This window comes from Eptesicus fuscus, chromosome 18 (genome assembly GCF_027574615.1).
Source record: "Eptesicus fuscus isolate TK198812 chromosome 18, DD_ASM_mEF_20220401, whole genome shotgun sequence".
NCBI lineage: Eukaryota > Metazoa > Chordata > Mammalia > Chiroptera > Vespertilionidae > Eptesicus > Eptesicus fuscus.
In genome coordinates, this window is record NC_072490.1 from 9,185,293 (window position 1) to 9,212,209 (window position 26,917).

The 26,917-nt window shown below is 42.8% G+C and overlaps 1 protein-coding gene and 1 long non-coding RNA gene across 3 annotated transcripts; one reads left to right on the forward strand and one right to left on the reverse strand.

The window, feature by feature from the left end:
• On the forward strand, positions 1-22,182 carry TCAIM (T cell activation inhibitor, mitochondrial). The gene is made up of 11 exons (XM_028134663.2): positions 1-18; positions 6,776-6,893; positions 9,402-9,537; positions 10,123-10,276; positions 11,367-11,619; positions 12,953-13,075; positions 14,869-14,966; positions 15,238-15,329; positions 17,619-17,851; positions 18,394-18,525; positions 20,597-22,182. The coding sequence occupies exons 2-11, from the start codon at positions 6,820-6,822 to the stop codon at positions 20,835-20,837; spliced, it is 1,536 nt and encodes a 511-aa protein (XP_027990464.1). The 5' UTR covers positions 1-18; positions 6,776-6,819; the 3' UTR covers positions 20,838-22,182.
• On the reverse strand, positions 15,127-26,099 carry LOC114228547 (uncharacterized). Of its 2 annotated transcripts, XR_003614699.2 has the most exons (4): positions 26,027-26,067; positions 20,736-20,802; positions 16,487-16,643; positions 15,127-15,340 (listed from the first exon to the last, which is right to left on the reverse strand). It is a non-coding gene; the product is annotated as an uncharacterized LOC114228547 (long non-coding RNA). The 2 variants fall into 2 exon arrangements; XR_003614698.2 differs by lacking the exon at positions 20,736-20,802 and having other exon boundaries at positions 26,027-26,099.
• Between the last annotated feature and the right edge of the window lie 818 nt (positions 26,100-26,917).

Here is a 26,917-nt window from a genome sequence, read left to right on the forward strand (position 1 = left end):
GCTCCCGCGGGCCGCACGGTAGGAAGGAGGTCGGGCGGGGGGTTCAAAGCAACGGGGCGGCGGGGTGGTCACCTGGGCGCTGACGTCAGCGCGGGGCTGGGTACCGCCGAGGTTTCAACCTTCGGCCCGGGCTGCGCGCACGCGCTCCAGGGAAGAAGGCCTGGCACGCTTCAGCCAATGAGAGCGCGGTCTGCGGCCCGTCCCTCGCGGCGTCTCACCTCCTGGGGCCCGCCGCGCCAGGCGCCCGATGGCCGAAGCGAGCAGAGCGCTCCCCGCTGAGACTCTAGGGGCGGGGGCTCGGAGCGTGCTGCGGGTAGGAGCCTGTCAGAGCTGTGGTCTAGTGGGGCGGGGGCACGCGGGAGCACCGGGCCCTGCGGCGCGCGCTCGTGGGCCGGGCCGGAGCCCCGGTGCGCATGCGCCCGGGCCCAGCCGCGCGCGCGCCCCCGCACTGCCCACTGGTGCGAGGTGGGAGGTGAAACAGGTCGAAGATGGAACAGGTTGGAGGGAGCCCCCCGGGCGGACACTTGCCGGCACTGTAAGGAGCAGGAGGGGAGGGGCCCCGAGTGTGCCTTTTGGCTGCTCGGGGCAGAAAAGGGGGGTCGCGGTGGGCAGCGCGCAGTCACCTTAGCTCGACGCGCCAACTTTGGAACTGAGTGCCCGCATCGCATCTGTTTTACCTTGTCTTTTGCAATGAGAAACCAAAGACGATTTATTTAAGACTTCATTATTTTCGACTACACTATTTCTCCAGTCTTTGACTTATCATAGGAAATTGTGATGATTCAAAGCTCATAGCAAAAGATTTAGAAAAGGAAGCTAAAGACTCTAGATACTTTGCTACAATTGATTCATTTATCTAATAGGACTTACTGCTTTTACTTTGCTTTTTTTTTCCCCCTTCCCTGAGAAACGTTCAACTGAAAAGCAATGAAAAATTGCCCGCTATTATCCCTCCTTGATGGAACAAACTGCTTCTAAAAACCGAGCAAGGTAATTGCCAAAGGAAGTCACAGTTTAACTGAAAGCAGCCTGAGGAAAAATAACTTACTGTCAAATAAAAAGTTTGCCAAATGGACAAAGAACAATCTTAGGATCTCAATTTGGCAAGCGCGATACTGTTTCTCTCTCTCCCTCTCCCTCTCTCCCTTCCTCCCCCAAATCAATAAAAACAGACCCTCCAGTGAGGATTAAAAGTAATTTAAGCAAAATGAAACAGTTTTTTTTTTAAAAAAAAAACTACCCAAATTAAACCTTTCCACAAACTTAGGTATCTCTACCAAATTTGATTTCAAACTGAACAAAATATTTAATGCCTCACTTCACAGCACAGAATTTAGGTTAAAATCAGAAATGTTCATGTTATGAAATAGAAGCTAATATTAGTATTAAGTGAATTATAGCAGACATTTACGTTGTTTTCTAAATGACTTGTGTCCTTCCCCACCCTCCACCCTCCATCCAGAGAGGGTACCATCTCCTTGGAAAAGACCTTCCACAGCCCCCATTCCAAGTGTAGCCCTTGAGAGTTTCCCATAATACTCTGTGCATGGCTGTTATTTCATTTACTGCATTGCTTTATAATCATCTGCGTGTGTCTGTGTCCACACCCTCCCTCTCCTGGGGCTGTAAGTTGTCGGAGAGGCGGCATTGTCTTAATGTTTTTCTATTCCCAATACTTTGCACAGAACCTAGCACCTAAGGGTTTGGTAAATGCCTGTTGATGAATTGGTCGAATTAAGGTACCCAGAGCACCTTCCAAGTCTGATAAGATAGTGTAACCTCAGTTACTTTGTAGCATGCTTGAGGCTTTTCCCAGTGGGAGGATAGTGGGCCCCATGGAATACATACAGGAACCATCCATGTAATAATTTGTCTGAAGACAAGAACCCTGGGTGCCCTAGGGCCTAGGCTTTCAGACTATTTCTCACTAGCAAATGAGAGCTCCCAGCTTTACTCTGAAGCAGTGTATATTCAGTCTCCCAAGAGTAATTTTATTTTCTGTGTGGCTAATCCTTTAAGGGAGGAAAAAAAATCACAGATCTGAATCTTTTAGTCTTCTTAGCAATTCTATTTCTCATAGTAAATTAAAAAGTTGCCATTGTAGTTATCAGTCAGGTCCCTTATGGTTTTATTTTCCCAGGACCTGTTTATTTCTGGTGGAAGTGATAAAATTGGCTTCTTGGTCTTGCCAAGTCGAGGACTGACCCAAGATCTGTGCCACATGAAAAGACAGGCGGACAGGAAAGGAGAGAGGGAGAGAAACATTTATGTGAATCAAGCCCTCAACCTGGGCATGTGCCCTGATCCAGCAACAGAGCCTAAAACCTTTCAGTGCAGGGACGATATCCAACCAACTGAGCCACACCAGCCAGGGGCCGGTCTTAAATACTAAATGAATAATGCTCATTTTTGCTATATTCATTTTCTTCATTTAATTTATATGCTAAAGCATTTTTTTAACTTAAGAACATGTCACATGTTCTTTGTTAATAAACTAGGAAATAAAGAAAAAAATTAAAGCACTTAATATCCTACCACTAGCTAACTAGAGATAGCTAGCTATAGATTGCATATGTATATCCTTCTAGTCTCTTCTTTGCAAGCTTTGGGCTGTCTTAAATTAGTCTGGATTTGCATCTTTGAAGATTTTTTTGTCTATTTTGGGTAACGGTCCTTTTTCAGATCTGTATGTCTTTTACAAGTATTTTCTCCCAATCTGTGGCTTTTTTCCTCATCCTCTCTACATTGTCATTCAGAGAGCACACATTTTTAGTTTTAATGAAGTTCAGTGTATCAGTTCTTTCACCAGTATCATGCTGTCTTGACTCCTGTAGCTTTATAGTAAGTCTTGATGTTGGGTAATGTCAGTCCCCCAACTTTGTTCTTCTTTAGTATTGAGTTGGCTATTCTGTGTTGTTTGCCTTTCCATATAAACTTCAGTATGAGTTCGTCAATACCTGTAAAATAAGTTGCTGGGATTTTTATTGGAATTGCATTGAATCTATAGATCAAGTTGGGAAGAACTGACATCTTGACAACATTGACTCCTCCTATCCATGAACAAGGAATATCTTTCCATTTAGTTCTTTTTTTTTTTTTTTTTATGAGAACATTTATTTGGAAAATCACAGAGGTAGAAGAAAGAATTTGTAGAAGAAATGGGCTTAAGAAACAAGTTATAGAGGCAAAGAAAGGGCCCTTCCTACACACCTGAGACACGTGCCTGCTCCCTGGAAGAGCACCTGGTTCTTTTTTTACTTCTTTCATCGGAGTTTTATTTTCCTCATATACATCTTGTACATATTTTGTTAGCTTTATAGCTAAGTATTTCATTTTGGTGAGTGCTAATGTAAATGGTAATGTTTGTAACTTGTGTATTACTGGTATTAGGGGCAAAAATTGAATATTGGGGACTAGCTATAGTTATAAGAAATATTAATCATGCTTTGTTAACTGTGTTTGCCTTATTCTGATTAAAGAAAGGACTTTCTAACCTGGCTGGGAGTTGTATGCCAGCCCTCCCACCCCCATCCTGCCCCCAGGACCTGACAGTCAACCTTGGACCTGGGGATCAGGTCCATTCTCATTCAAGAACTGCCTATTAACAACCTTGGAAACATTAACAACCTTGTTGCCCAAACAATGGAGTCCCGCCCCAGCCCACCTTGCCTACTTCCCTACTTCCCTCTGTAATCTTTGTCCTATCCTATAGACGCAGCTGGTTTATGGGGGTGGCAGGAGAGGTTTTGGTGGATGACCTGCTGTCCTCCCATACTGCCAGCAGTATTGGAATAAACGCTCAGACTTGATTCAACTCTGTCTCTGCTTAATTGGCTCAAGTAGTGACAGGCAGTGCAGCCCTTGCTTGTCAGGTTACATATTCTGGCAACTCTGATAGGACACAAGCAGGAGAGTCCTCTTGGGTGAGTACCGGGGATCCTGCTTGCTGCCTGGACTGGGGGTTCCCAGGGCTGAGACCTGGACTCTTATTTTTATTTGCAGCGCTGCCAGGAATTTTCCTGATTTGAGTTCCAGCTGCAGCTTCAGCAGTTCCCATCTCTCTCTCTCTCTCTCTCTCTCTCTCTCTCTCTCTCACTCTCTCTCTCTCACACACACACACACACACACACACACACACACACACACACACACGAGTCGAGTGAGCCCGGCCAGCTCCTGGTTGCCTCAAGGTTCTTGCCTGGTCATTCTATCTGGCTGTGCGCTGTAAACTACAAACAGTTGTCTGTCTATTGTGTGCACTTATAAATATTGTATATTGGGCTGGTTTTATCTGGTGTAACTTTGCCTGTAATCTTGCTTAAATTGTTCAAGGATGGGTGCTGGTGGCTCTATTCCAAAAGTTACTCCATTGGGATGGATCTTGGGGGGTTGGGCTACTTACACTTACCCACCAGTGAACAAAAGGAAAAGAGTGTTTTACTGCAATACTGCTTGGTCTATGTATGCTCTAGATTCTGGGGAAAGGTGGCCATTAAATGAGTCTCTAAACTATTCTACTGTATTACAGTTAGAATTGTTTTATCTGAGGTTGGGGAAATGTTCGAGGCTTTATGTTTTTGCATAATTCTGACTCAAAAGAAAATCAGGAAGGGGATAAATGAATGGTTCAGAGAAAAGATGTGGCACCTGTAATGCAAAAAGGTAAAGAACAGGAGGAGAAGAGGGAGGAGAGGCTGCCTTGGGGGTCCATAGTTAGGAGACCTCTACCAAGTGCTCCAGGAGCTGGGAGCTCCCTCCTTTATCTGGACTGCTGGGCGCTGAAGATGAGCTTGAGACATCACCCCCATTCCCTCTACACTAGAATGAGGCAGGGAACTGAATTTGGAGGAATAGAGCTACTTCCCCATGGGGGCAATTCCCTGTCTGCCATATACCAGTGGGAGCCACTGAGAATGGGCACCCAGCAGGATATTATTGGGCCCATACTTGATTCTCCACCTCGGATTTGCTAAATTGGAAACATTCCCTCCTACCAGGATGAACCTGCTAAGATCACGGATTTGATTATTTCCATATTCGCCACTCATAACCCCAACTGGGCCAATATGGAGGCACTCTTAATCTTTTAATTGGGGGTGAGAGGTTAGTGTTTGGGAAAGCAGGGTGTGAAGCTCTTGTCTGGGTTGTGTGGGCCTGTAACTATTGTATAGAAGAGTCTGTTGATTATTGTTTTGTGTCTTTTGTTGTTTCATTTAATTTGTTTAAAGTTGGGGCATATCCCACTTTGCTGGGGGCCCCCAGCTGTTTGTGGCAGGCTGAACCCATGGCTGGGATTTCAGGGACTTTCCAGCAGCTAACAAGATTTCTTAATCTTGGGGACCCTCCCAGCTCTCCCTCTCAAGACATCTGCCACCCAAAATGCTTAGCTAGTGAGAGTTCTTGTCTGTCTGTGTGTAACTTTGGTTATTGATTGTCTTTGCTTGCTTTCTTCTGGGGACTTCTTTTACTCTTCACCTTATATAAACACAGGGAATCCTCTGTCTCTGCTATTTGGGCTTTGCCCTACTCAGAACCGAAGGTCCTTTGCTCTGCTGGGTTAGTGTGAGATAAGACTAACGTTCCCAGTCCATCCTTTTGAGTACTCATTTATTTACTTTGGGGTTTGTTTTTTGTTTCCGTTTTTAAGATCTCTTCTTATATGCAAGATTTCTTGTTGTTACACAGCCTCCTCAGAAAGAAAAATATGAGAAATAAACCTTCTAAACCCCTCTCCTCCTCCTCCCCTCCTCGCGCCCCCCCCCCCCGATTTTCTCCTAGGAGGGCCGGAGCTGCAGAAGAGGCCTCAAGGCAGGGGCCACTCCCGCTTTGTAGAAAAAAAAAAAATAGTGCCCAGCTAGTCTGGCTCAGTGGTTGAGTGTCATCCTGTGAAACAGGAGGTCTCCGTTCGCTTCCCGGTCAGGGCATAATGCCTGGTCTTCGGGCTCAATCTCCAGTTGTGGGCGTGCAGGAGGCAGCCAATCTATGATTCTCTCTCATCATCAATGTTTCTATCTCTCCCTCTCCCTTACTCTCTGAAATCAATAAAAAAAATATTTTTAAAAAAATAGTAAAGTCTTTGGTAACTTAAACTTAGGAATTCTACTGGGTTAAATAGTAAAAATTATTAAATATCTAGGTATTTTAAGAGAAATGTTGAAAGGAAGTTCTGTAAATGACACATGCCCGTAAGCCAGCACTAGTGGAATAGGGAAACGGAGAGTTAAACAGCAGTTTGGAGCCATCTGTAAATCCTATCTTCCCTAACCAAGGACACTTAGGAGTAAATGATTTGCAGTTTTCCTTTCTAGCCAGAGGGTAAATACCTTATGTCAATCTACTCAGGGAGACAAGATAGCAGAAATCCAATTAGTATTGTTTCTTGACATACCCAAGGGCAAAAAAAAAAAAGGTTAAGGGAATAAAAACCTCATTTTGGTATCAGCATAAAGCTGATGAATCTGTTGATCTTCACAAAATGGAAGGCCCAGCATGAGTTCTCCTGATTAATAAATTTAACTAAGTAAATAAATTTAATTAGATAAATGAATCTAAAGTAAGCTAATGCAGAATTTGTTAAGTCCTTTCCTAGTCTGTTAAAAGGAAAAAGTCTTTGCTGTTTTTGCCCAGGAAACAAAAGTTCTATAAATTATTGAAATGGTTATATATTTTGTTATTAATCAGGTACTTGATTATTTTTCAAAAAGCCATCTTAATCATGAGAACTGAAGTTTTGCTAGTCTATGCTTGTGTTTAATACCCTTTTGTCACTTTTTAGCAGTTAATGGATGCCTGGAAGTTGACATACATATATATTCAGAAATGTTATATTGCTTCTCGGCCTTTTGGCTAAGATCAAGCACAGACATGTTTTGCTTCCTAAGACCTGTGAGGAGGTAAGCTACATGGTCCAATCTATAATTAGTATGAGGGTGCTGTTATTTTTCAAATTCTAATGTTATTTTATATTATGGTGGAGGGCAAGAGCAAAAAAAAGAAAATGAAAATTCATATGAACAGCCAGGTCCTGCAAGAACCCATTCAGAGCAGGAGGTAAAAAGAATACCATCTTCCAGAATAGTTCAATGTGAAAAGCTTAAGAGGAAAAAAGATAAAGTTTGTCCTTAGCACAAACTTTATCTTTTTTATGATGTTGCCCTCAATTCTATTGTTGTCTTATGGAAAACCACTCTTGGCATTAAAATTGTGTACTACGGTCATGTGACTGCTATATTTGCTGTTTATGTGTGTATACCATAAATCCTAAGTAGAATCATTCCAACAAGACACAGGATTCCTCCTCTGGGTGACTTTGGTTCAAGGACTCCCCCTTGGCATGACTGAGCCCTTCTTGGAGCTGTGCTGCAGCCCCAGACTTCCTACTCAACACTCCTTTCCTCCTCCTCCTCCTCCACCCCTCCTCCTCCTCCTCCTCTTCCTCTCCCTCCCTCTCTCCCCCCCACCCCAGGTGTCAGACCTGAATCGTGGTCTGAAAGCTCTCCCTATCTTCTCCTTCCTTTCCCAGTAATTATCTTGCTCATCTAATCCTGTCTTGAACTCTGCTTTCAGCAGACCCAAACTAACACAGCAAACAACATATACATAAAACATATTTACTGCCTTCAAGAATACAGTGATAGTTGAGGGTGGGTAGGTGGAAGGAAAGAAGAACAAATGAAAATATGTCATTTATACATTATGGTATTATGTTCCAAATAGGTTGTGTGTGTGTGTGTGTGTGTGTGTGTGTGTGTGTGTGTGTGTTTTGAATTTACAAAAGGGAATGACTGTTTATAATGATTCAAAAGGGAAGGTTCTGAGGGAAATGGTACGGTGCCTCCTGGAATATAGTAGGTATGCAGAGTAGGTAATTGTTTAGTGAGTACAATTAAATAGATGGAAATGAGAGACAGGGAGGATGTTTTAGAGTTTAGACTTCCTGGAGAAGAGGATGATAAATGGACTCTGGGTCTGAGGGTCTCTGTAAGGAGTGGCTGGAGATCGAGTTTGAAAGATAGATTGGAAATTATTATAGAGAAATTTATATACTAGACTAAGGAGTGGATTTTATTCTGCAGGAGTTGAAAGACCATAAGAGGTGTTTTACTAGGGAATACAGTGATAGTGGGACTTTAGGAAAATTAACCTATATACAGTATGGTTAGGGAAAAGTAGACTGATTATGAGGCTCTGCAATTTTGTGGTGATAATTGGTAGCAGGAAAACGGAAGAATGGATGATTTCAAAGGGTATTATGAAAGGGAGAAGAAACAAGACTAACTTAAAATGGGGTGGTATGGTAAGCTAGTTTGGGCAGAAGTGAATCTGAGGTTTTGTGGTTTGGCAGCACTGAGAAATAATCCTGGATTGAACTAACTGCTGCCTTACCTTCTGTTTCCAGGCTGAGTGTAGAAGGACAATAATGACCTCTACTCCTTTTTTTAGACTTGTAAAACTTGAGTGGCTGGCAGGAGAGCTAAGAGTGTCAGACATTTGGAAATAAGAGCCAACATTCAGATGGAAAATGGAGTTGTCACTCACATTTACTTATGCTGCCTCGTATCGAGGACTTTCACACCTACCTCACTATTTCCTTCACTGTTCAAACTTCCGTTATATCCCTAATACGCAGCTTATATATTGAATTTATAAAAGGTTAGACTACATGCAAAAAACACAAACGGTAATCTGAAAATATGTTGGTGGTCTCTAGACTGTTAAAGATAATCTGCAGAAATGACTCTATAATCCTACCATTTTAAAACTAGAAAACTTTTCAAAAGACTCAATATACATAATGTATGAGACAAAAATGTGCCCAATATTTAGAGACTTATTTATATAAATGGAAAAGGTAAATTACAACATGCAAAAATAGTTGTCAGAGAAGTACTTCCCCAAAATTGCAAATAATTTCATTTAGAGTTAAAACTGTACATTAAAAAAACACTCTCAAAATAATATTACACTCTAGCAATGAGGAAATGAACGAAGAGACGTCTGAATCTTCTTTTTAAGCATTATAATTCTCAGAATATTTTTCAGTATAAAAAGATGACATTTGATACAAAAAATCGTCATTTGCAGTGAAGCCAGTTAACATTTCCAAGTGGGTTTTTTGAGAGGAAGTTGTATCATTAGTATTTAATATTATTTTTCATATTGTATCAGTAGAACTTATGTCATGTGGTTTTATAAATTATGATACTCACTGCTTGTTAAAACTTGCTAGATTTCTGAAAAACCACAAAATTTTGTATTTTGGTTTCTTGTCCTATGGCATATTCCATACATATTAATTTTTTTCATACATAGTAATTTTAATGTTGCCATTACTTTATACACTGGGGATTTGTGTGGACATCAGGGCCTCAACAAATAATAAATTCACATCTTGTTAAAAGGTTATGTCTGGGGAAGGTGTCTCCACGCTGGTTTTTCTGCTCAAGAGCATTCTCGGGGGCTGAAGCAGTCAATGCCTTGAGGCCGTTCTATTTTGCGGTGCATCCAGATTTCTTTGGACAGCACCCCAGAGAAAGGGTAAATGTTTATTATTTTTTAAATCTTAATCTATGTTCCTGTTTAGTTTATTTGCCGTAGTTACAGGATAATACAGAGTTCTCTGCATTCATATTGTTCTGTCATTGAACATATAATCAATGCTTTGAACTAATTTGAAATATAGATACTGCGATTGGAAAATATGTTGTTTTTTATGAAATCTGACATTTTTTATGCAGGCAATAAAGCTAGCATGTAGACTCTTTAGAGTATTAGTAATGGTGTTTTATGTGCCCTTTTTTGTGTGTTGTTTTTTGTGGGATTTTTTTTGTAATTAATAAATTGAATCAACAGAAAAATTTTACTTAGAAAAGACCTATTGATTATTGGGATGTAATTAAATATTTAATTTAATAATTTGAAGTTTTAAAATCTAACATGCATGGAAAATTAAGCCTATTAGTAGATAAATGTTTTCCCTCCTCTACCAATGTGATGAAATGCCAACATTTTTTAATAATGTAGTATTTAATACCCTCAAATGTGTTAAAAAAGGTGATGATATAATTTCTGTTATTTCCTTTTTCTAATTTGTGTGTAAATGCCACTTAATATTTTTTCCAGGAAGTCAATGAAAATTCTCTTCAGAGATTAAGTGTCTATTTAGAAAACCTTCAAAAACCAGGCTCCAAGTCTTTGAAACCAACTCAGCTCACCTTTTATGTAAGAGAAACAGACCAGAATTCCTCTGATGGCCAGGAACCCTTTAGTACTTTAGGTACGTTTTCTTATTTCTAGTTGGTCTTTTTGCAAGCTTCATGTTAAATAGGTTCATTCAGTCTGGCATTGCCAGAATACCTTTGGATTGAGTCTTTGAAAGGAGAGATAATGGCACGGTTGGTGGGAGTGTTGGTTGGAAAGTTATGTAGTTTAAGAACCACCCAGTAAAGGGGCTAAAAAAACAAACAGTGGATTTTCTGTTGATGACTTAACAAGTTAGATTACAAACCTTAGCCCAATAACTACCCAGTATCAAAATGAGATTGTCAAGCATAATTAAGCAGTTAGAAATTTTAAATCACTTCTGAAAATACTGAGTTACTAGCTAGTTGGGCAACTATGAGGACAGGACAGTCTCTTTCAATCACAGAGAAAATTCTAGATGAGTTTCTGTCACCACTGAGACTAGATTGTCTGGCTCCTCTTCTGACCCACTGTCACAGGGCAGCCCCCTCATATCTCCCCCGTCATCTTCGAAACCACCTTTGGTGGACACTTGCTTATAGGAGAGCTTTACCATCTCTTAGACCGTAGAGACCAGATTTATGGGCAGCATTGAAAATATTCTGAGCCCTAGCCAGTTTGGCTCAGTGGATAGAGGGTTGGTCTGCTGACTGAAGAGTCCCGGGTTTGATACCTCAGTTGCAGGCTTAATTCCTGGCCCTGGTCAGGGCCCATGTGGGAGGCAACCAATCCATGTGTCTCTCTCACATCGATGTTTCTTTCTGTGTGTCTCTCCTCCTCCCTTCCACTCTCTCTAAAAATCAGTGGGAAAATACCTCTGGTGAGGATTAACCAAAAAATAAAAAATATTCTGAGTCCCCTTCTTGGGCTGGGTGGGTTTGGTCACTGGTGCCAAACTAGAAAAGGAACTGACAATTAGAGGAATTCTTGACGGTAGACAGTATTGGTATAGATTTGGAGAAAGGCAGCAGTGTGCCATTGAGAGATGATTTGCCAGTAGGGTGAATTTTAATCGGTAATGGGCTCTTTTAAAAGATTTTTATTTTATAAATTCTGTATGACAAAATTTTAAATGAAGCAAATAATCACCTGTCTTTATTGTTTGGGGGAATTATATTCTCTAGGATTTCGAGCAGTCAAATTTACTTTGCACACCAGAGATCTGCTAAGCACAGTATTATATATTCTCAACTCCTGCAGTTTATCAGTTGAACATGTCCAAAGCTTGAACAGCAATGTGCGTCCCCAGCCTCCCAAAGAGGCGAAGAGGATGCCTGACAGGCCCATCAAATGGGACAAGTCTTACTACTCCTTTACTGGATTCAAAGACCCAGATGAAGACCTCGAGCATGTCTCGAAAATGGAAACAACCCTAACGTACGTAAAAGTTTCTATTTAACTAAACCTTTTTGTAGTTTGCCTTTAAAATTAAAGTCTAATTTTCTAGGAAAAGAAATCCTATCAGTACAGTTAACTCAATAACCATTATGAAAAAAATATTTCATGTTTCTTAGTTGCCAGAATACTTCCAACTGTATTAGATTTTTTTATCTTTTCATCCCAGACACATACAGGAAGTTATTTAAGTTTTTAAAACTCTCTTCAAGTTACCCCTTATCTGAAGAAAGGATATAACTAAATCTTTTTTTTTTTTAATATGCTTCGTGTGTATTTTCAGTTTCTCTGGAGAGATCAGTAGTAAGTCCTTTAATGTAATGACCCATACATAATAAGAATACTTGGAGACAATGTTTAAAAATGTCATGAGGACTGGCTAGTGTGGCTCAGTGGTTGAATGTCAACCTGTGAACCAGGAGGTCACAGTTTGATTCTCGGTCAGGGCACATGCCTGGATTGCAGGCTCAGTCCCCAGTAGGGGACATGCAGGAGGCAGCCACACAATGAATCATCATGGATTTCTCCCTCTCCCTCTCCTTCTCCCTCTCCCTTCCTCTTTGAAATCAATAAAAATATTTTTTAAGCCCTGGCTGGTTTGCTCAGTGGCTCGTGCAGGAGGCAACCAGTTGATGTGTATCTATCACACCGATGTTTCTCTCTGTCTTTCCCTCTCTCTTCTAATCTCTAAAAATCAATGGAAAAATATCCTTGGGTGAGGATTAAAAATAATAATATTTTTTAAAATAAATAAATTTCATTCACCCGATCAGAATTTGTTCTTGAAGAGCATGTTAAGATATTTCTAATATTTCAGGGCATAACAAGAGAAAATATAACAACAGTATTATTTAGTATAGACTTTTAATTTTGAAAATAATTTTGTTTTTATTGAGAAGTACAGGCTGAAATAGTTTCTTACTGTTGTGAAATAAAACACAAAAAATTTGAAAATCAGTTGGGTTTTATCAAACACAAAATAGAAGAGCTAACGGGTCATAAAGCTCCATTTAATCTATCTTCCTATTATATCTAGTAATTAGATTCCGATCTACATTTTTGGACATACTGTGTAATGTTTAATGTTCCGGCGCTCCTTTCCAGTCCCATTGCTTCCCGCCCACCAAGTGCCCTGTTGAAGTCTCATCTCAACTACTTCAGTCTACACTCACCTCCCCTCCTTTATTTTTTTATAATTTGGTCAAGGTTTAATTGGAGTTTTTAACATTGGCACTACTATAAAGCAATGCATATGTGTTTTAATAATAGGCATGTTTGTGTTGTAGTTAAAATGTGTATGTCTTTTTCTTTCTAGATCCTGGTTAGATAACAATGGGAAACGTGCTATTAAAAAGCTGGAGAATAGTTTGCCACTTAGAAAAGAACTAGATCGTTTAAAAGATGAACTGTCTCATCAGTTGCAGCTCTCAGATATCAGGTAATAGAGAGAACTAATCTGGAGATTGGAATAAACATGGATTCCCAATTGGTGAAGTTTTCCAGCAGTGAAATATTTGCATCTTTTACTTTAATTATTTGGATAACTAAATATTCTTCAATTATCTTTTTATGAAAGTAATCAAATGTTCATTTGCTTAAGAAAACTATAATTTCTTGTTTAAAATAATGAAATAAGGCCCTAACCAAGTAGCTCAGTTGTTTGGAGCATCATCCTGTACACCAAATGGTGGCAGGTTCGATTCCGGGTCAGGGCACATACTTGGTTGTGTGTTGCAGGAGGCAAACTATGGATGTTCCTCTCTCTAAATCATTCATACATAGTGAAATAAGGTTTACATAGTGATATATTTGTAGCTAGTTGAACTTTTTTACATAGTGAGTTTATAAGAAAAATATCCTTTTCATATACACATAACATATAAAAAATAATCATTCCTTCATATAAGGTTGGTATTCGAGTTTAAAAAGAGGAAAAGAGAAAATGGGTGTTGTCTTGGTTCTATGTACATGAAAATAACTTTTTCTAGTATAAGCTTTAAAAGATCTGTCAAAGCAGACTGGCATTAGTAAAAAAGGAAATAAGCTTGATTTTACAGTATTGTGGAGAAATCCCTCAGCTTTAATTCTTACTACCGTAAATATCAATAGGTGTAACCCATATAAACAAAGGCTCTCTGGGGCCCTCAGTGTTTGAGAGTGCAACAGGGTTCAGGTGGCATGGACATGACTGCTTTCAACAAATGGAAACATTGTGACTAATGACATTGTGACTGATTCTAAACAGCCTATAAAAGACTATCCTATATAATAAAAGGGTAATATGCAAATTGACCCTAACGGCCAAACGACCGGGAACGACCTATCGCTATGACACACACTGACCACTAGGGGGCAGGCACTCAATGCAGGAGCTGCCCCCTGGTGGTCAGTGCACTCCCATAGGGGGAGCTCCACTCAGCCAGAAGCCAGGCTGATGGCTTCGAGCACAACGGCGGTGGTGGGAGGGCTCACAGGCTGCCAGAGGGATGTCTGACTGACAGCTTAGGCCTGGTCCCCCAGGGAGCGGGCCTAAGCCAGAAGGTGGACATCCCCTGAGGGGTCCTGGACTGCGAGAGGGTGCAGGCCAGGCTGAGGGAGCCCCCGCCCCCTCCCCCCTCAGTTCACTAATTTTCGTGCACCGGGCCTCTAGTTTATTAATAAAGAACAGCATTTAGTAGCTTGATCACAGTTAATTCTTTAAAATTGTATCTCAGTTTTTCAATTGTGGATTAAAGGGAACAGTTTTTAAGCCAATTTCATTTTATCAGAAATGGCATTCATCAGAATCAGTGTTCAGATAGATGAGGAAGAACCTAAGGTTTCCCATAGCTTTTCATATACTCTCCTTTGATTTAGACTGCCAGGCAGTAGGAAAGGTCCGCACTCTGCATGTGTGAAAGAGAAACCTTAGAAAGGCCAGAAGCAGCTTGTTCAGGGTCACAGAGGTAGTAAATCCCAGAATTAGAATTCAGAGGTGGGTTATTTCATCCTCTAATTTTAAAATAGAAATAACATAACATAGTGTCTTTGCTAGTTTTAAATCTTTGGATACCTGAACATTAGTAGTAATGTTTTTACCCTCTGGTCAACAATTCATTTTCCATTTGGTTGCTTCTTGAAAAATGAGCTAGTTTAGAAACATGTTGGGTGCGTACTTGAGCCCTGGGGTGAATGCATGCTCCTCCCCCAGGGGAGCCGGTGTTAATGTGCCTGTGCTCTCTGTTGGACCAGGTGGCAGCGGAGCTGGGGCCTCGCCCATCGCTGCAGCCAGCTGCATAGCTTAGGCCGCTTAGCGCAGCAGAACTTGGAAACACTTAAAAATGCAAAAGGTAAATAATTTCCATGTTCTTTAAAATACTACTTACTGCTATCCACATCTGTAAAGTGTAGAAGAAAAGAGTTAAAAGTCCTTGCAGATGTGATTTTATCATAGCTGAATTTTCAAATCTGTTCTTTTGAGTAAATCAGAGACATAAAATTAGCCTTTACACTTCTGCATTTAATCCTGAATTTATACACTAAATGTAAGTAATTATTTGCACAGTGCTGAAAGGATGAAGCATCTCTGTACAGTGACCAGAGGGTTTGTTTTGTCATCAGGATGTACAGTAATATTTACAGACCGTTCCGGGATCAGTGCAGTGGGCCACGTGATGCTGGGAACAATGGATGTCCATCATCACTGGACGAAGGTAAGAAAAAGCTGAAATGCAAAAAAATCTCTGATTTGTCATCAACATAATTTTGTTTCAAACTATGCTATTATGTCAATAAACTTTAAAAAATTTAATTGTAGCTACAGCTCTTTTCAGATCAGATGTTTAACGTCATGTAGTTTAAAATATTTAGAAGACTGATTTTTAATTCAGATTTTATTTGGAAATTTTAGTCTTTTCTGAAGTATTGCCTAAAGGCTTGTATTCTGTTGTTTTGTTTTAACTTTAACAGATTTACTGGCATAATTGACATAAAACAAACTGTATTTTTAGTGTGTATAATCTGATGAGAATTGATATATGTGAATACCCGTGAAACCATTACCACATTCAAGATAGTGAACATAGTTGCCACCCACAAAAGTATGTCCCTTTGTCAACCCTCTCCTCATCCCAGCACCCCCTCCCAGCCAGTCATTGGTGTAGATTAGCTTATATTTCTAGAGTTTTATAAATTGGAATCACAGAGTACATACTTTTGGGCGTGGGAGGGGTATCTGATTTCTTTCACTTAACTATTTTGAGATTCATCCATGCTGTTGTATGTATCAAGGAAATTATTCCTTTTTATTGCCATTATTCCTATTTCATCCTATGGGTATACCACAGCTCTTTTATTGACGGACATTGTGTTATCAGTTTTTGGCTATTAGAAATGAAGCTTATAAACATTATCTACAAATGTTTTTATGGACACATATTTCCTTTTCTCTTAGTAAAATACCTAAAAGTGGATAGCTGAATATGTTAGGGCATTTATTTTAAGACTTGCTGTGGTTTTCTAATAAGTGTGCAGTACTAGCTTGTAGTAGGTTTAATTTGCATTTCGCATCTTTTTCATGTGTTTATTTGCTATCCACATATCTTCATTGGTGACGTATTGGTTCAGGTCAATATTTGGTAGAAAATATTTGCAAACCACATATCTAACAGTCTTTATGTCTAAATATATAAAGAACTCTCAAACCTAACAGTAAAAAATACAAATAATCCAACTAGATAATGGGCAAAAGACATGAACAGACATGTCACAAGCACATATACAGATGACAAATAACCACATACAAAGATGTTCCACGTGACTAGCCCTAGCAAAACTCAAATTAAAACTACAATGAGATATCACTACATACCTATCAGAATGGATATCCAGTTTGTTTATGTCAAAGAACTCAAGCCAGTGCTGACGCTGGACGAGTACTGCTCTCTTCTCGATGTGAAAAATAATGGCACCATCAAGTGCTGGCGAAGATGCAGATCACTCATTCTTTGCTGTAAAATGGCGCAGGCCTGGAAAAGAGTAGGGAAGTTCCTTATAGCATTCAGCATGTGGTCCAGCAGTGGCACTCTTGGGCATTTATGCTAGAGAAAGGAAAAAGTATGTTGCCATAGAAATCTGTACACAAATGTTCATAGAAGCCCAAAACGAGAAAAACCCTAATGCCCTTCAGTGTCTGAGTGGTTAAAGGGTGGCTCATCCGTGCAACAGAGCACCACTCAGCAAGGCCGAATGAGCTGCCCAGGCCTGCAGCAGCGTGGTGGGTCTCAAGGGCGTTGTGCTGCGTGAGAAAAGTCCACCTCAGAAGATCGCATACTGTATGATTCCACTTCTGTAACATTCCTGAAGTAATAAGGTTACAGAAAGAACAGGTTAGTGGTCACCAAGTTTGAGGAGGGGAGCAGAGGGTCTGGCTGTGAAAGTGGAGCGCAGCGGGTCCTTGTGCAGGACTCTTGGCCATGGTTGTGTCACATGAATCTACACATGTGATCAAATCACACACAGCGATCGAGAGTAAAACTGATGAAATCTCATCAGGTTTGTGGATTGGGTGAATCTCAGTATCCTGGTTGTGACATACACTCTCGCTCTCCAAGATGTCACCATTGGAAACAGGGTGAATGATCTATGAATCTCAATTACCTAACTCCTTAATGTAGCACTCCTGACCTGGCCCCGCCCATCTCTTCAGCCTCTGCTCCTGCACCCTGGCTGTGGGCCCTGGCCAAGAGGGACAAATTCTTGTAATCCGTTCACTCCAGGGGCCCAATGTAGTGTTTAAGTACATGGGAGGTTAGTGTTGATTGCATTTAATTTAATGTAGATGAATTAAAGTAAATTCTATTAGACTTGACATACGTACACATACTTTATTTCTAAAACCCTTCTTTACCATTTAATCATTCTAAACTAAGTCGAGATTCTTACCTAAATATCTCACTATTAGTACTTAGGACTATTTCTTTCCTTTTTTAAAAATCCTGTAGCTTTTTGAAAGGTTACCAAGTTACTTTGACCTTCAGAGGAGGCTAATGCTCCTAGAAGACCAAATAAGCCACCTTCTGGGGGACATCCAGGTGGTTTATATTGAAGAGCTCCAGCCAGTGCTGACGCTGGACGAGTATTACTCTCTTCTCGACGTGTTCTATAAGAGGCTGTTGAAAAACAGAGTTCCTTTCCACCCACAAAGTCTGCGTGGCTTACAGATGATCCTCAACAGGTAAACACATAAAGCAAGAACGACCCTTCTTTATTCGCACAGATTGTTTTGTATCTCAGTGTGTGGTTCTGCATCTGCTAGCAACACTCTTTACACACGAAAAAGCAAGCGTGAGAGAACTGAAGGGTTGAACCTCTGCACGCTCTGTAACCAGCGCCACGGACAGGGTGCAGTCGGTCCTACGGAAAACTTGCAGGATTGAACTAATGTTAAGTCAGTAGCCAACATTTCTCGTGCATATACTACATACACTGTTTTCCATGCTCTGTGCTTGGAGCTTAAAGGCATTAGCTCTTCGCCATGAAATGGTTACTATCCCCATTTTACAGATGGGGAAGGTCCCAGGGCCAGGAAGTGTGTGGTCATCCTGATAGTGAGCCTCTTGGGACACAGCAGAACTTGAAGTCAATTGGGATATACTTTCAGGGTGGATTTCCTTGATGAATTCCTTTTCTGTTAATCAGACTCATAAAATGTTTTCTTCGGGGTGGAGTGGGGGATGGAGGGGATCGATGGTTTTGCTTTCATGTGTGTCATTACAGTGACAGATACGCTCCAAGTTTGCATGAACTCGGGCATTTTAACATCCCTACGCTCTGCGACCCAGTCAACCTGCAGTGGTTCATTCTCACCAGAGCCCAGCAGGCGAGAGAGAACATGAGGAGGAAAGACGAGTGAGTACTATCAGCCCCTGTAAGGTCTTATCGCTCAGTCTAACCTAAAAATTCAGGTATTCAGAACGCACAAGCGAGGCACATTCACACTGTGCTTAACTTAGGAGTTGACTGATTGGAGGATGTTCCATATTTATTTCTTTCTGTCTTGTTCTGCCATGGATTGGCTGTGGCTGTTTTCTAATAACCTAGATTACATTACCATCACGATAGAAATGTACAACAATAAAAGAATGGTTAAGTAATCTCTATACTTGCATACAGTAGAAACAACCATTTAAAAGAATGTTCATTTATTCAACTAATGTTTGTTGAGAACCTTGGAGCCCAGCGGGCACTGTGAAAGTCCCAGCAGAGTACGGTGAAAATAGATACACCTGTGGCATCACATTCAGATGTCAGCGGCAGAAAGGTTAAACTTCGTGTTAAAAAAAAAATAGACACAATTTTTGTCAGAGAGAAGGGTCATTCCCCTGGGAAATGTTGAGCCCATTTCTTAGTGTTAGAAGAAAAGAGAGAGAACGCCCCACCAGCCACACGCACCATGTCACGGTGCTTCCCTGTTGGTGCTGTGCCTCCCTTGTTCCTCCTGTTTTCTTTAGGTAGGAGTATAACCAAGCAGAAATTACAAGGAGAGGCAAAAAACAATTTTTAAAATAATTTAAGTTAATTTGCTACAGACAGTAGAACCAACCACCAGCACAGCCCTAGAGAAACCTCATCTAGGGCTGCCCTCTCGGGCTTGATGCCCCTCCAAGACTGTACCCTCGAGACTGATGGGCCCTCCTGATCACCAAGGTGTGGCTCCAGGATCAGGGCGACCCTGGCACGGGACCAGAGGCTTCTCGTGGGAGCCTTGGGAATGCAGGGCCTGCCTAAATGTGTGCAGGGGTGTTGTTGAAACTCACAGCACCTCGGCCATACTGCACGGCTTTTCACTTCCAAGCCAGACTGTTCGAATGTCTTTTTTAGAGCAAGTGAGAAAAGCCCTTTACAGAAGAAGTTTGTCATCCCCTGCCATCGATGGTACCTGGGAGTTCCTCCTTCCGATCCTGCGCAGAGTAGGAATCCTCAACCCTAACCCGCCCACTTCTTGCCTCTCTAAGCAGCCAGGTCTAGGAGGAGGAACCTCACAGAGAAAACAAACAGCACGTGGGAAGGGACCCTGGATGTTGTTGCAGAAAGGGATTCAGTCAGGACAGACCACCAACTACAGCAGCCACTTTTGTTTCCAAGACTCTCCTAGTTTATGGGTGCTTTACCTACTTGCTCTTCCCTTTGTGCAGTTGAAGCTTGGGTAGAAGAGGATAGTTCATGTTTGGAACTAGCACAATAGATAGTTCAGGAGCCCTGACCACAGCCGTGTGGCTCTCATCTTCTCCGTGGGCTTCCCAAGTGATGTTCACCCGGAAGCCGTGACCATTTGGGGATTGATCGCTTACTACATTTGGTCCCTAAACCCTTGCCCTGAGCTGTTTACTTTCTAGATCTTAACTCAAGCCCTTGAAGTAAGACACACTGTGGCCTCAGGCAAAGGGGAGGGAGAGCTGGCCTAGAAGAGTGAGAGTGAAGAGGGCATGGCCTCAGGGGCCTGCCATTGTTGTGAGCTTGCTTTTTTTTTTTAATTCTTTATTGTTGAAACTATTACATACATCCCCTTTTTTCCCCCTTTGACCCCCTCACCGCCCTGAGTCTGCTTTTCATTTGGGAATCTTTAGAAATCATTGCTTACCACCCAAGGGTCAAACCCAAGGTGTCTACACGCTCAGCTTTCTGCTTCCTTCAGTTGCTACTAGTTCTGGGTGAAGCAGGATAAGAGCTTTCTAAGGTGTGTATTACTTTTACCCCATTCCTGCTACAAAGATTTAACAGATACTTTTAGAGATACGTGTGGAAATAACAGGTATTGCATGACAGCCACTGGTGTATATTCTAAGCATACAATTTGTCTTTGGTGGATACCATTTTCAGTGTTGTGAGTAGAAAGGTATAGCCCCGTATCTAAAAATATATTTATATTTTATGTTCTTTTATTTGCTTGTGGCAATATTTTTTATTTTTGATATAACAGGTTAAAGGTTATTGAAGATGAATTGATACAGGCTTCAACAAAGAAATTTTCCCTGGAAAAGTTCTATAAGGAGCCCAGCGTTTCTAGTAAGCAGATGGTGGATTGCTGTAAGAGACTTCTGGGGCAGTCGCTGCCTTACCTGCAAGGGATGCACCTCTGCGTTTCACATTTTTACTCCGTTATGCAAGACGGAGACCTCTGTATTCCTTGGAATTGGAAAAATGGAGACACTATTAAGTGACACAAATCTGTATTATTTTTTAAAGAACTAAGAAAGAAGCTGTTAAATTAAACTTATTTAAGTCCACAATTTGCTATAACAGTATTATTTACCTACTACAAGAACAAAGTTTCTGATTGCTGCTTTGAGCGTAGACTTATTTTTAAAAATTAATTTCTGCTGGGAAACTTGTATGTAAAAAGGTTTTCACTCCCCATCTTATGGTGTTTCTTATCTGATTGGCAAGACTAGGTAAAAAGCTGTTGGGATGAATGAACATATTTGTGGTATGTAAGTGTTAAAGATACATATTTTTATATGAGTGAATGCGGGTAAATATGTAACCCAATTCAACATGCATCTTCACAGTCACATCCCATGTATCAGTACACACATGTATTTTGCAACCAGTGTGGACAGTTGATGTCCAAAACACAAGATTGATGGGTAGCAAAAGCTAGATAATGAAACTTGGCCAAACAGAAAGAATGGAAGGGGAAAGCCATTGAATGAATATATGGTATTGAACATCTTCAGTGACAGAGAATTTAGTTTTAAACCTGTAAGTTTTCCTTCCCATTGAAATAGTGTACTTGTAGCATGAAACCAACAGACTGAATTTTTCTGAATCATTTAATGAGCTGACTCATTCGTGGCCGTGGAAAACACTACCCAGAAAAATTCTTGTTTTCTGAAGATTCCCAGCAAGTAGGGTCAAGGGTAACATGGTCCCAGTCAGGCGGGATTCTGTCACCCCTTGTTGTTCCCACCAGTGTTCGGAGCCACCCCTGGTCCCCAGCTATGTGGACGTCCCCGTGGTGACAACCAGCCCTGCCCCAAGGGGCATGGTGTGGCCACTCTAGACACAGGGCTTCTCTCTCTGCAGCTACTTCTCTTAGGGTATTTTTAACCAGTTCCAAAGCCTCTTCATTGTTTCTCAAGAGGACAAAGTGAATTCTATTTGGTTCACCATTTTTGTGGCTCTTACTGCAGAAGAAATGAGAGGAATTTTTTTTTGCACAGTGCATTATAAGGAAAAGGTGTTTAAAACCATTCTTGAAGTATGTTTTAAATTAATCTAAAACACTGGTTATTTAAACTTAAAATTCAAATGTGTATTCAAAAGAAATACTGTTTTGTAATTATTCCAGGGTATGTGTGTCATCCCTTTTAACCTGTGCCTAAGAGCTGTACTTAATTTTTTTTCTAATGTAACAAATGTTTCCAAAGCCAAATGATGGGAGGTTACGTAAGAAAATTTATTGGAAAAATGGGTTTGGATTATACCTTTTGTAAAAACAGTAATATGTTTTGAATTGGACTTTGTCTTGAAATTAATTGTTACATAATAAATGTATACTAATCACACCATTGTTTTCTTTTTTTATTTGGTTATTAATAGTTTTATAACTATTTCAACATAATAGGAAAGTAGAAGAAATTGATGGCCTGTGCATGCCTGTTTTTTTCCTCCCAGTGTAATGAAGAGAAAATTCTGTCCCAGCTCTGAGGACTGGCGCAGGATCAGACCCTCTCACTGCAGAGCCTCAGGTCAGAAAGGATCCGGGGAGACTTGAGCTCCACCCCACCCTTCAGAGGGCTCTGACCCAAGAACCCTTTATCTAGAGTGAGCGAGATGGTACGCTTTCCCAGTAGATGGCGCTAGAGGGGAGCTGCTCTGTTGGTCAGAAGCATGGGGTGATAGGTAGCCTCGGTGGAAGCCTGCCCCAGCTGTGGGCTCAGAATGCATGCCCTCGACCCACTGCGAGCTTGGGTCTTCTGTTCACACTGACACCCTCACCTCTGCTGGTCCATCAGCTGGCTTGCCTGTACCTGGCTGGTGCCCCAGAGGGTTGCCTCCTGCTTACCCAGTGACGAGATCTAGGGCCCGGGCAACCCAGCCAACTTCACTGCCATCCAGGGGCCACAGCCACACCTTTCCCAATGAGGACTGGAGAGGGGACCCCCTTCCAAGCCTTTTCTTCTTTGGGGGCTTCCCCCAGCCCTAGAGTACCATGTAGTTTTATTACATCTTATAGTCACTGACCTCCTAAAATCCTTGGAATTTCCTAGGTAATGGGAGCCTAAAAGGTATCTTCTGTCATGTTAGTGAGGTGACTTTTGGGACCCCCCTCCTAAGAATGGGGGCTGGTTGACAGAGGAACAAACCATGTGATTAGAGGGTTGGAACTCCCAGTCCCATCCGAGACCCCGGGGGACCAGAGAGGGGCAGGAGGTTGAAACAATCGCCAATGAACAATGATCTCATGAACCCCCATAAGAACCCAAAACAGAGCCTCCGGGCTGGTGAATGGGGTGGTGCTAGTGGAGTGCTCACACGGAAGCCCGAGCTCTTCCCCCTTACCTGCCCCTGTGCACCTGGCTGCTCCTGCCCGAGTCACATCCTCTTATACAAACCAGTGATCTAAGCAAAAGGTTTCTGAGTTCTGTTAGCTGTTCTAGAAAATGAATCGAACCCAAGGAGGCAGCCTGGGAACTTCTGATCTGTTGCGGGAGGGGGGGGGGGGGACGGTCAGAAGCTCAGGGAACAGCCTGGGCTTGGACCTGTTCCAGTCTCAGCCAAAGAGGCCTCCTTCTGGCTCCAGCTGGGAACTAATCATATTGCTGTGACGCCAACATCAGAGCCGAATTGTTGAACCCCAAAGAGTTCAGAGTAAAACACCAAATTGGCTTGGGAGGTAAAGGAAGTCTATAAAACGTTGTGTCAAAATCGCAGTTCAATTTATATGGAGTTTGAAAGCATTTGGCACATTCGCATAAGAATTTGGCAGTCCTGTGTGCCTGCCTCCAGGGGAGGCCAGGGGTCCACGCAGGCCTGCAGGTGTGCAGGGAGGCGGCAGGCTGCTCTGGCCACGGATGGCTCCGTAAGGTGCTTCAGGGGCGTGGCCAGGCAAACACTCTCAAGTTCAGAAGGAAAACCGGTTATTCCCAGTGAGGACATTTTTCAGCTTGCAGGTGTAGGCCCAGAGGACAGAAGGGCAGGAAGGAAAGGCGGAGGCTGGTGGAGGAGGGGCTGGCCCAAGGGGGTGGAATAGGGGCGGAGCGCCCCCTGGTGGTAAGAGAGGAGTCGCTGAGAACCGCGAGGGGCTCCTGGCTCCAGCTTTTACCAGTTGGTGGGTCAGTGTCGATGGCAGGGTGTATCTAGAGCCTCTGTATCTGAGTGAAGCCATAGGAGGGGATGGAGAGTCCGCCTTCCACGCAGGCGAGCTGGCCCGGCCCTGGGCACCGGGAGGAGCCCCCTGCGCGCTCCCTCGCTGGCACTCGGGGGTCTCCTGGGGCTTCTCAAGAGGAGCTGCAGGCACATCCGCCTTCAGTGGGGGGTAGGTGACTTCTCCGGTTATCTCGTTTACCCAGAAAAACGTATCGAGAGGTTTCTTCCTCTGTTCAAAGTGGCTCGTAGACATAGCTGCAGGGGAGAGCAGGACGCACAGGTGTGCCTTCAGTGGTCCACGTGGAGTGCGGGGAGGGCTCCACCCACGCAACCCAGGGCAGGGAGCCTCCCCCTGGGCTTCTGTGAGCCACCGGTGCTCCGCCTGTCAGGGAGACCCTCCCAGGGGCTCCAGAAATTTCCCAGGACCAACCAGGCGCACGCCTAACTGGAGGCTCCAGATGAATTCTTTTTAAATCTTAACCAAGTACACGTAAGACGTACACTGTACATCTGGGCCTAGTTCAGATGTATGTGCGTGTGTGTGCACTAGCAATTTCATGGAACATAAATGATTATGTGCAACATTCTCTATGCGATTTTTCCATGCAATGCAATTCGGCTATATCCCTTAAGAAAAAGCTGGCCGAAACCGGTTTGGCTCAGTGGATAGAGCATCGGTCTGCGGACTGGAAGGTCCCCGGTTGGATTCTGGTCGAGGGTATGTACCTTGGTTGTGGGCACATCCCCGATAGGGGGCGTGCAGGAGGCAGCTGGTCGATGTTTCTCTCTCATGGATGTTTCTAGCTCTCTATCCCTCTCCCTTCCTCTCTGTGAAAAATCAATAAAATATATTTTTAAAAAAAAAAAAAAAAAGCTGGTCGCCACTCCTTAAACTCATTTTGTAAAGGAAGCGACAATGATTAGTGAACTATAGCTGGGGGAAAAAACAAAACAAAAAACCTTTCTTAGATTAAGAGGAGAATGGAGAATGCTAGATCATCTTACACAAAAAAAAATCACTTGTAAATTTTACAGAAACATAATCAATCATGTGTGGTCTGCAGAATGGTCCCCCAAAAGTGGCCGTGCCCTAATCCTTGGAACCTGTGAATGTGTTTCATTACATGACAAAGGGACTTGGCAGATATAATTAAAACCACAGATCTTACACGAGGGACATTACTCTGTATGATCCAGGTGCCCCAATCTGACCACTTGAGCCCTGGGAAACAGAGAGCCTTCCCTGGCTGGGGTCCGAGAGACACAGCCCAAGGAGTGAGAGGGAGTCTAAGCATGAGGAGGCCTCGCCTGCTATTGCTGGCTCGGTGATGGCGGAGGCCGAGAGCAAGCCATGAGAAGGAAAATTCTGTCAACAAAACCAATGAGCCTGGCTGGGGCTGGGTTTTCCCCCCGAGTCTCTGGATAAGCGCTCAGAGTGGACAAAATGCTCGCTTGACGTGTGTGAGACCCTCAGCAGAGTCCCACGCCTCGCTCGAGAGACTCAGGACCTACAACTCTGGGAGATACGGGGCTCTTGTTCCAAGCAGCTACATCTGTGATCCTGAGTCACAGCAGCAACAGGAAACTCACCCGGCACGTGAACACTTTCCCGGGACCAGTGCCAGACAGGGCTGCAAAGCTGCAGCTTCCTGAGCTCAGGGGAAGCCCACCTTGGTGTGGGCCGAATGGCAGGTCTGGGGGACTCGTCCTACTTTCTGTCATGCTTGGTACTTCACCTTCTTTACAACGGACAGTGACTGTCCCCCCCTGAGAAATGTCAAGACACACTACCTAGACGATCGACTAGGTCAACCAGTCTTCAAGGTCCTGACACCTGCAGCCCACGAGAAGCTCCGATTTGCCCCAGGCAGAGAGGGTCTGCCCACTCTCCCCTGCTGGTCCCCAAGGCCATGGGCAAGTCAGCATATCCTTCCGGGATGCCCAGAATCGCGTGGCTGATAGCCAGGGCACAGTGGGCTCAGCAGATGGCCAGGACTTGGGGGTCTGGAAAGGAAGGTATGAAGTGTTTGAAGCTCACCTGTCTGAAAGGTCTGGAGTGGAGGATTCATTGGAGGGAGCTTCAGACAGGAGGGGGAGCCTTAGAAGACTGGGGGCTCCTAGCAACCTGATCTTTATTGTGTCAGGCGCTTCCCAGCCTATCCCAGCCTAGGTTCTGCCCACTGTAGAAGAAGCAGCGCCGGCTCTACGCATGGGGGTTAGCCACGCAGCATGCCAGAGTGTGGGAAATGCCCTTGGCTCAACGTGGCCAGGGCGAACCGGGTTTTCCAAAATTCCATTCTTTGTGTTGTTTCCGATATTTACGTTCTGTACGTTTTAAAGGGCCACGAGACATTCTCATGAGATTTGTTGGCTCCTATGGTAACTCTGTTTAACATTTGGAGGACTGCCAGAATATTTTCCCAAGTGGCTATCTGGAGTCTTAGATAATTCTCAGACTCTTCTTGGGGCTTTTAAGTCTGAGTTCATTGCAGCAAAATAAGGACGCGTTCAACAGCTATTCATTACCAGGTCAATGGGTAAAATCAACTGCTTCTGGCAGAACTTACACCTTTACGTGACCAGTTGTCCATAATTTAACACACATGATTCCCTGAATATATATAATTGGTCTCAAAGTTTTAAGTCAAACATCCTAGGAAATTTTTAAATAAAATGATTCAGAAAAGTGGTGCCAGTTTATTAACTGATCGGTTTCACATCCACCCTTCTACAGATGCCTAGGGGTGGGAACTCTCTGATCCACACCTCTGCTTTGCCAGCTGGCTCCCTGGCCATCAGAGGGAGTATAAGGAGGCGGCAGTGCCGGAGGAGTGGAATGATCAATTTGGTGTGTCAACTTGCCTGGCCAGGGTATGGAGGAGAGACTGAGAGCTGCTGGACCTGGGCCATCAAGAGGTTTGTTTGACCG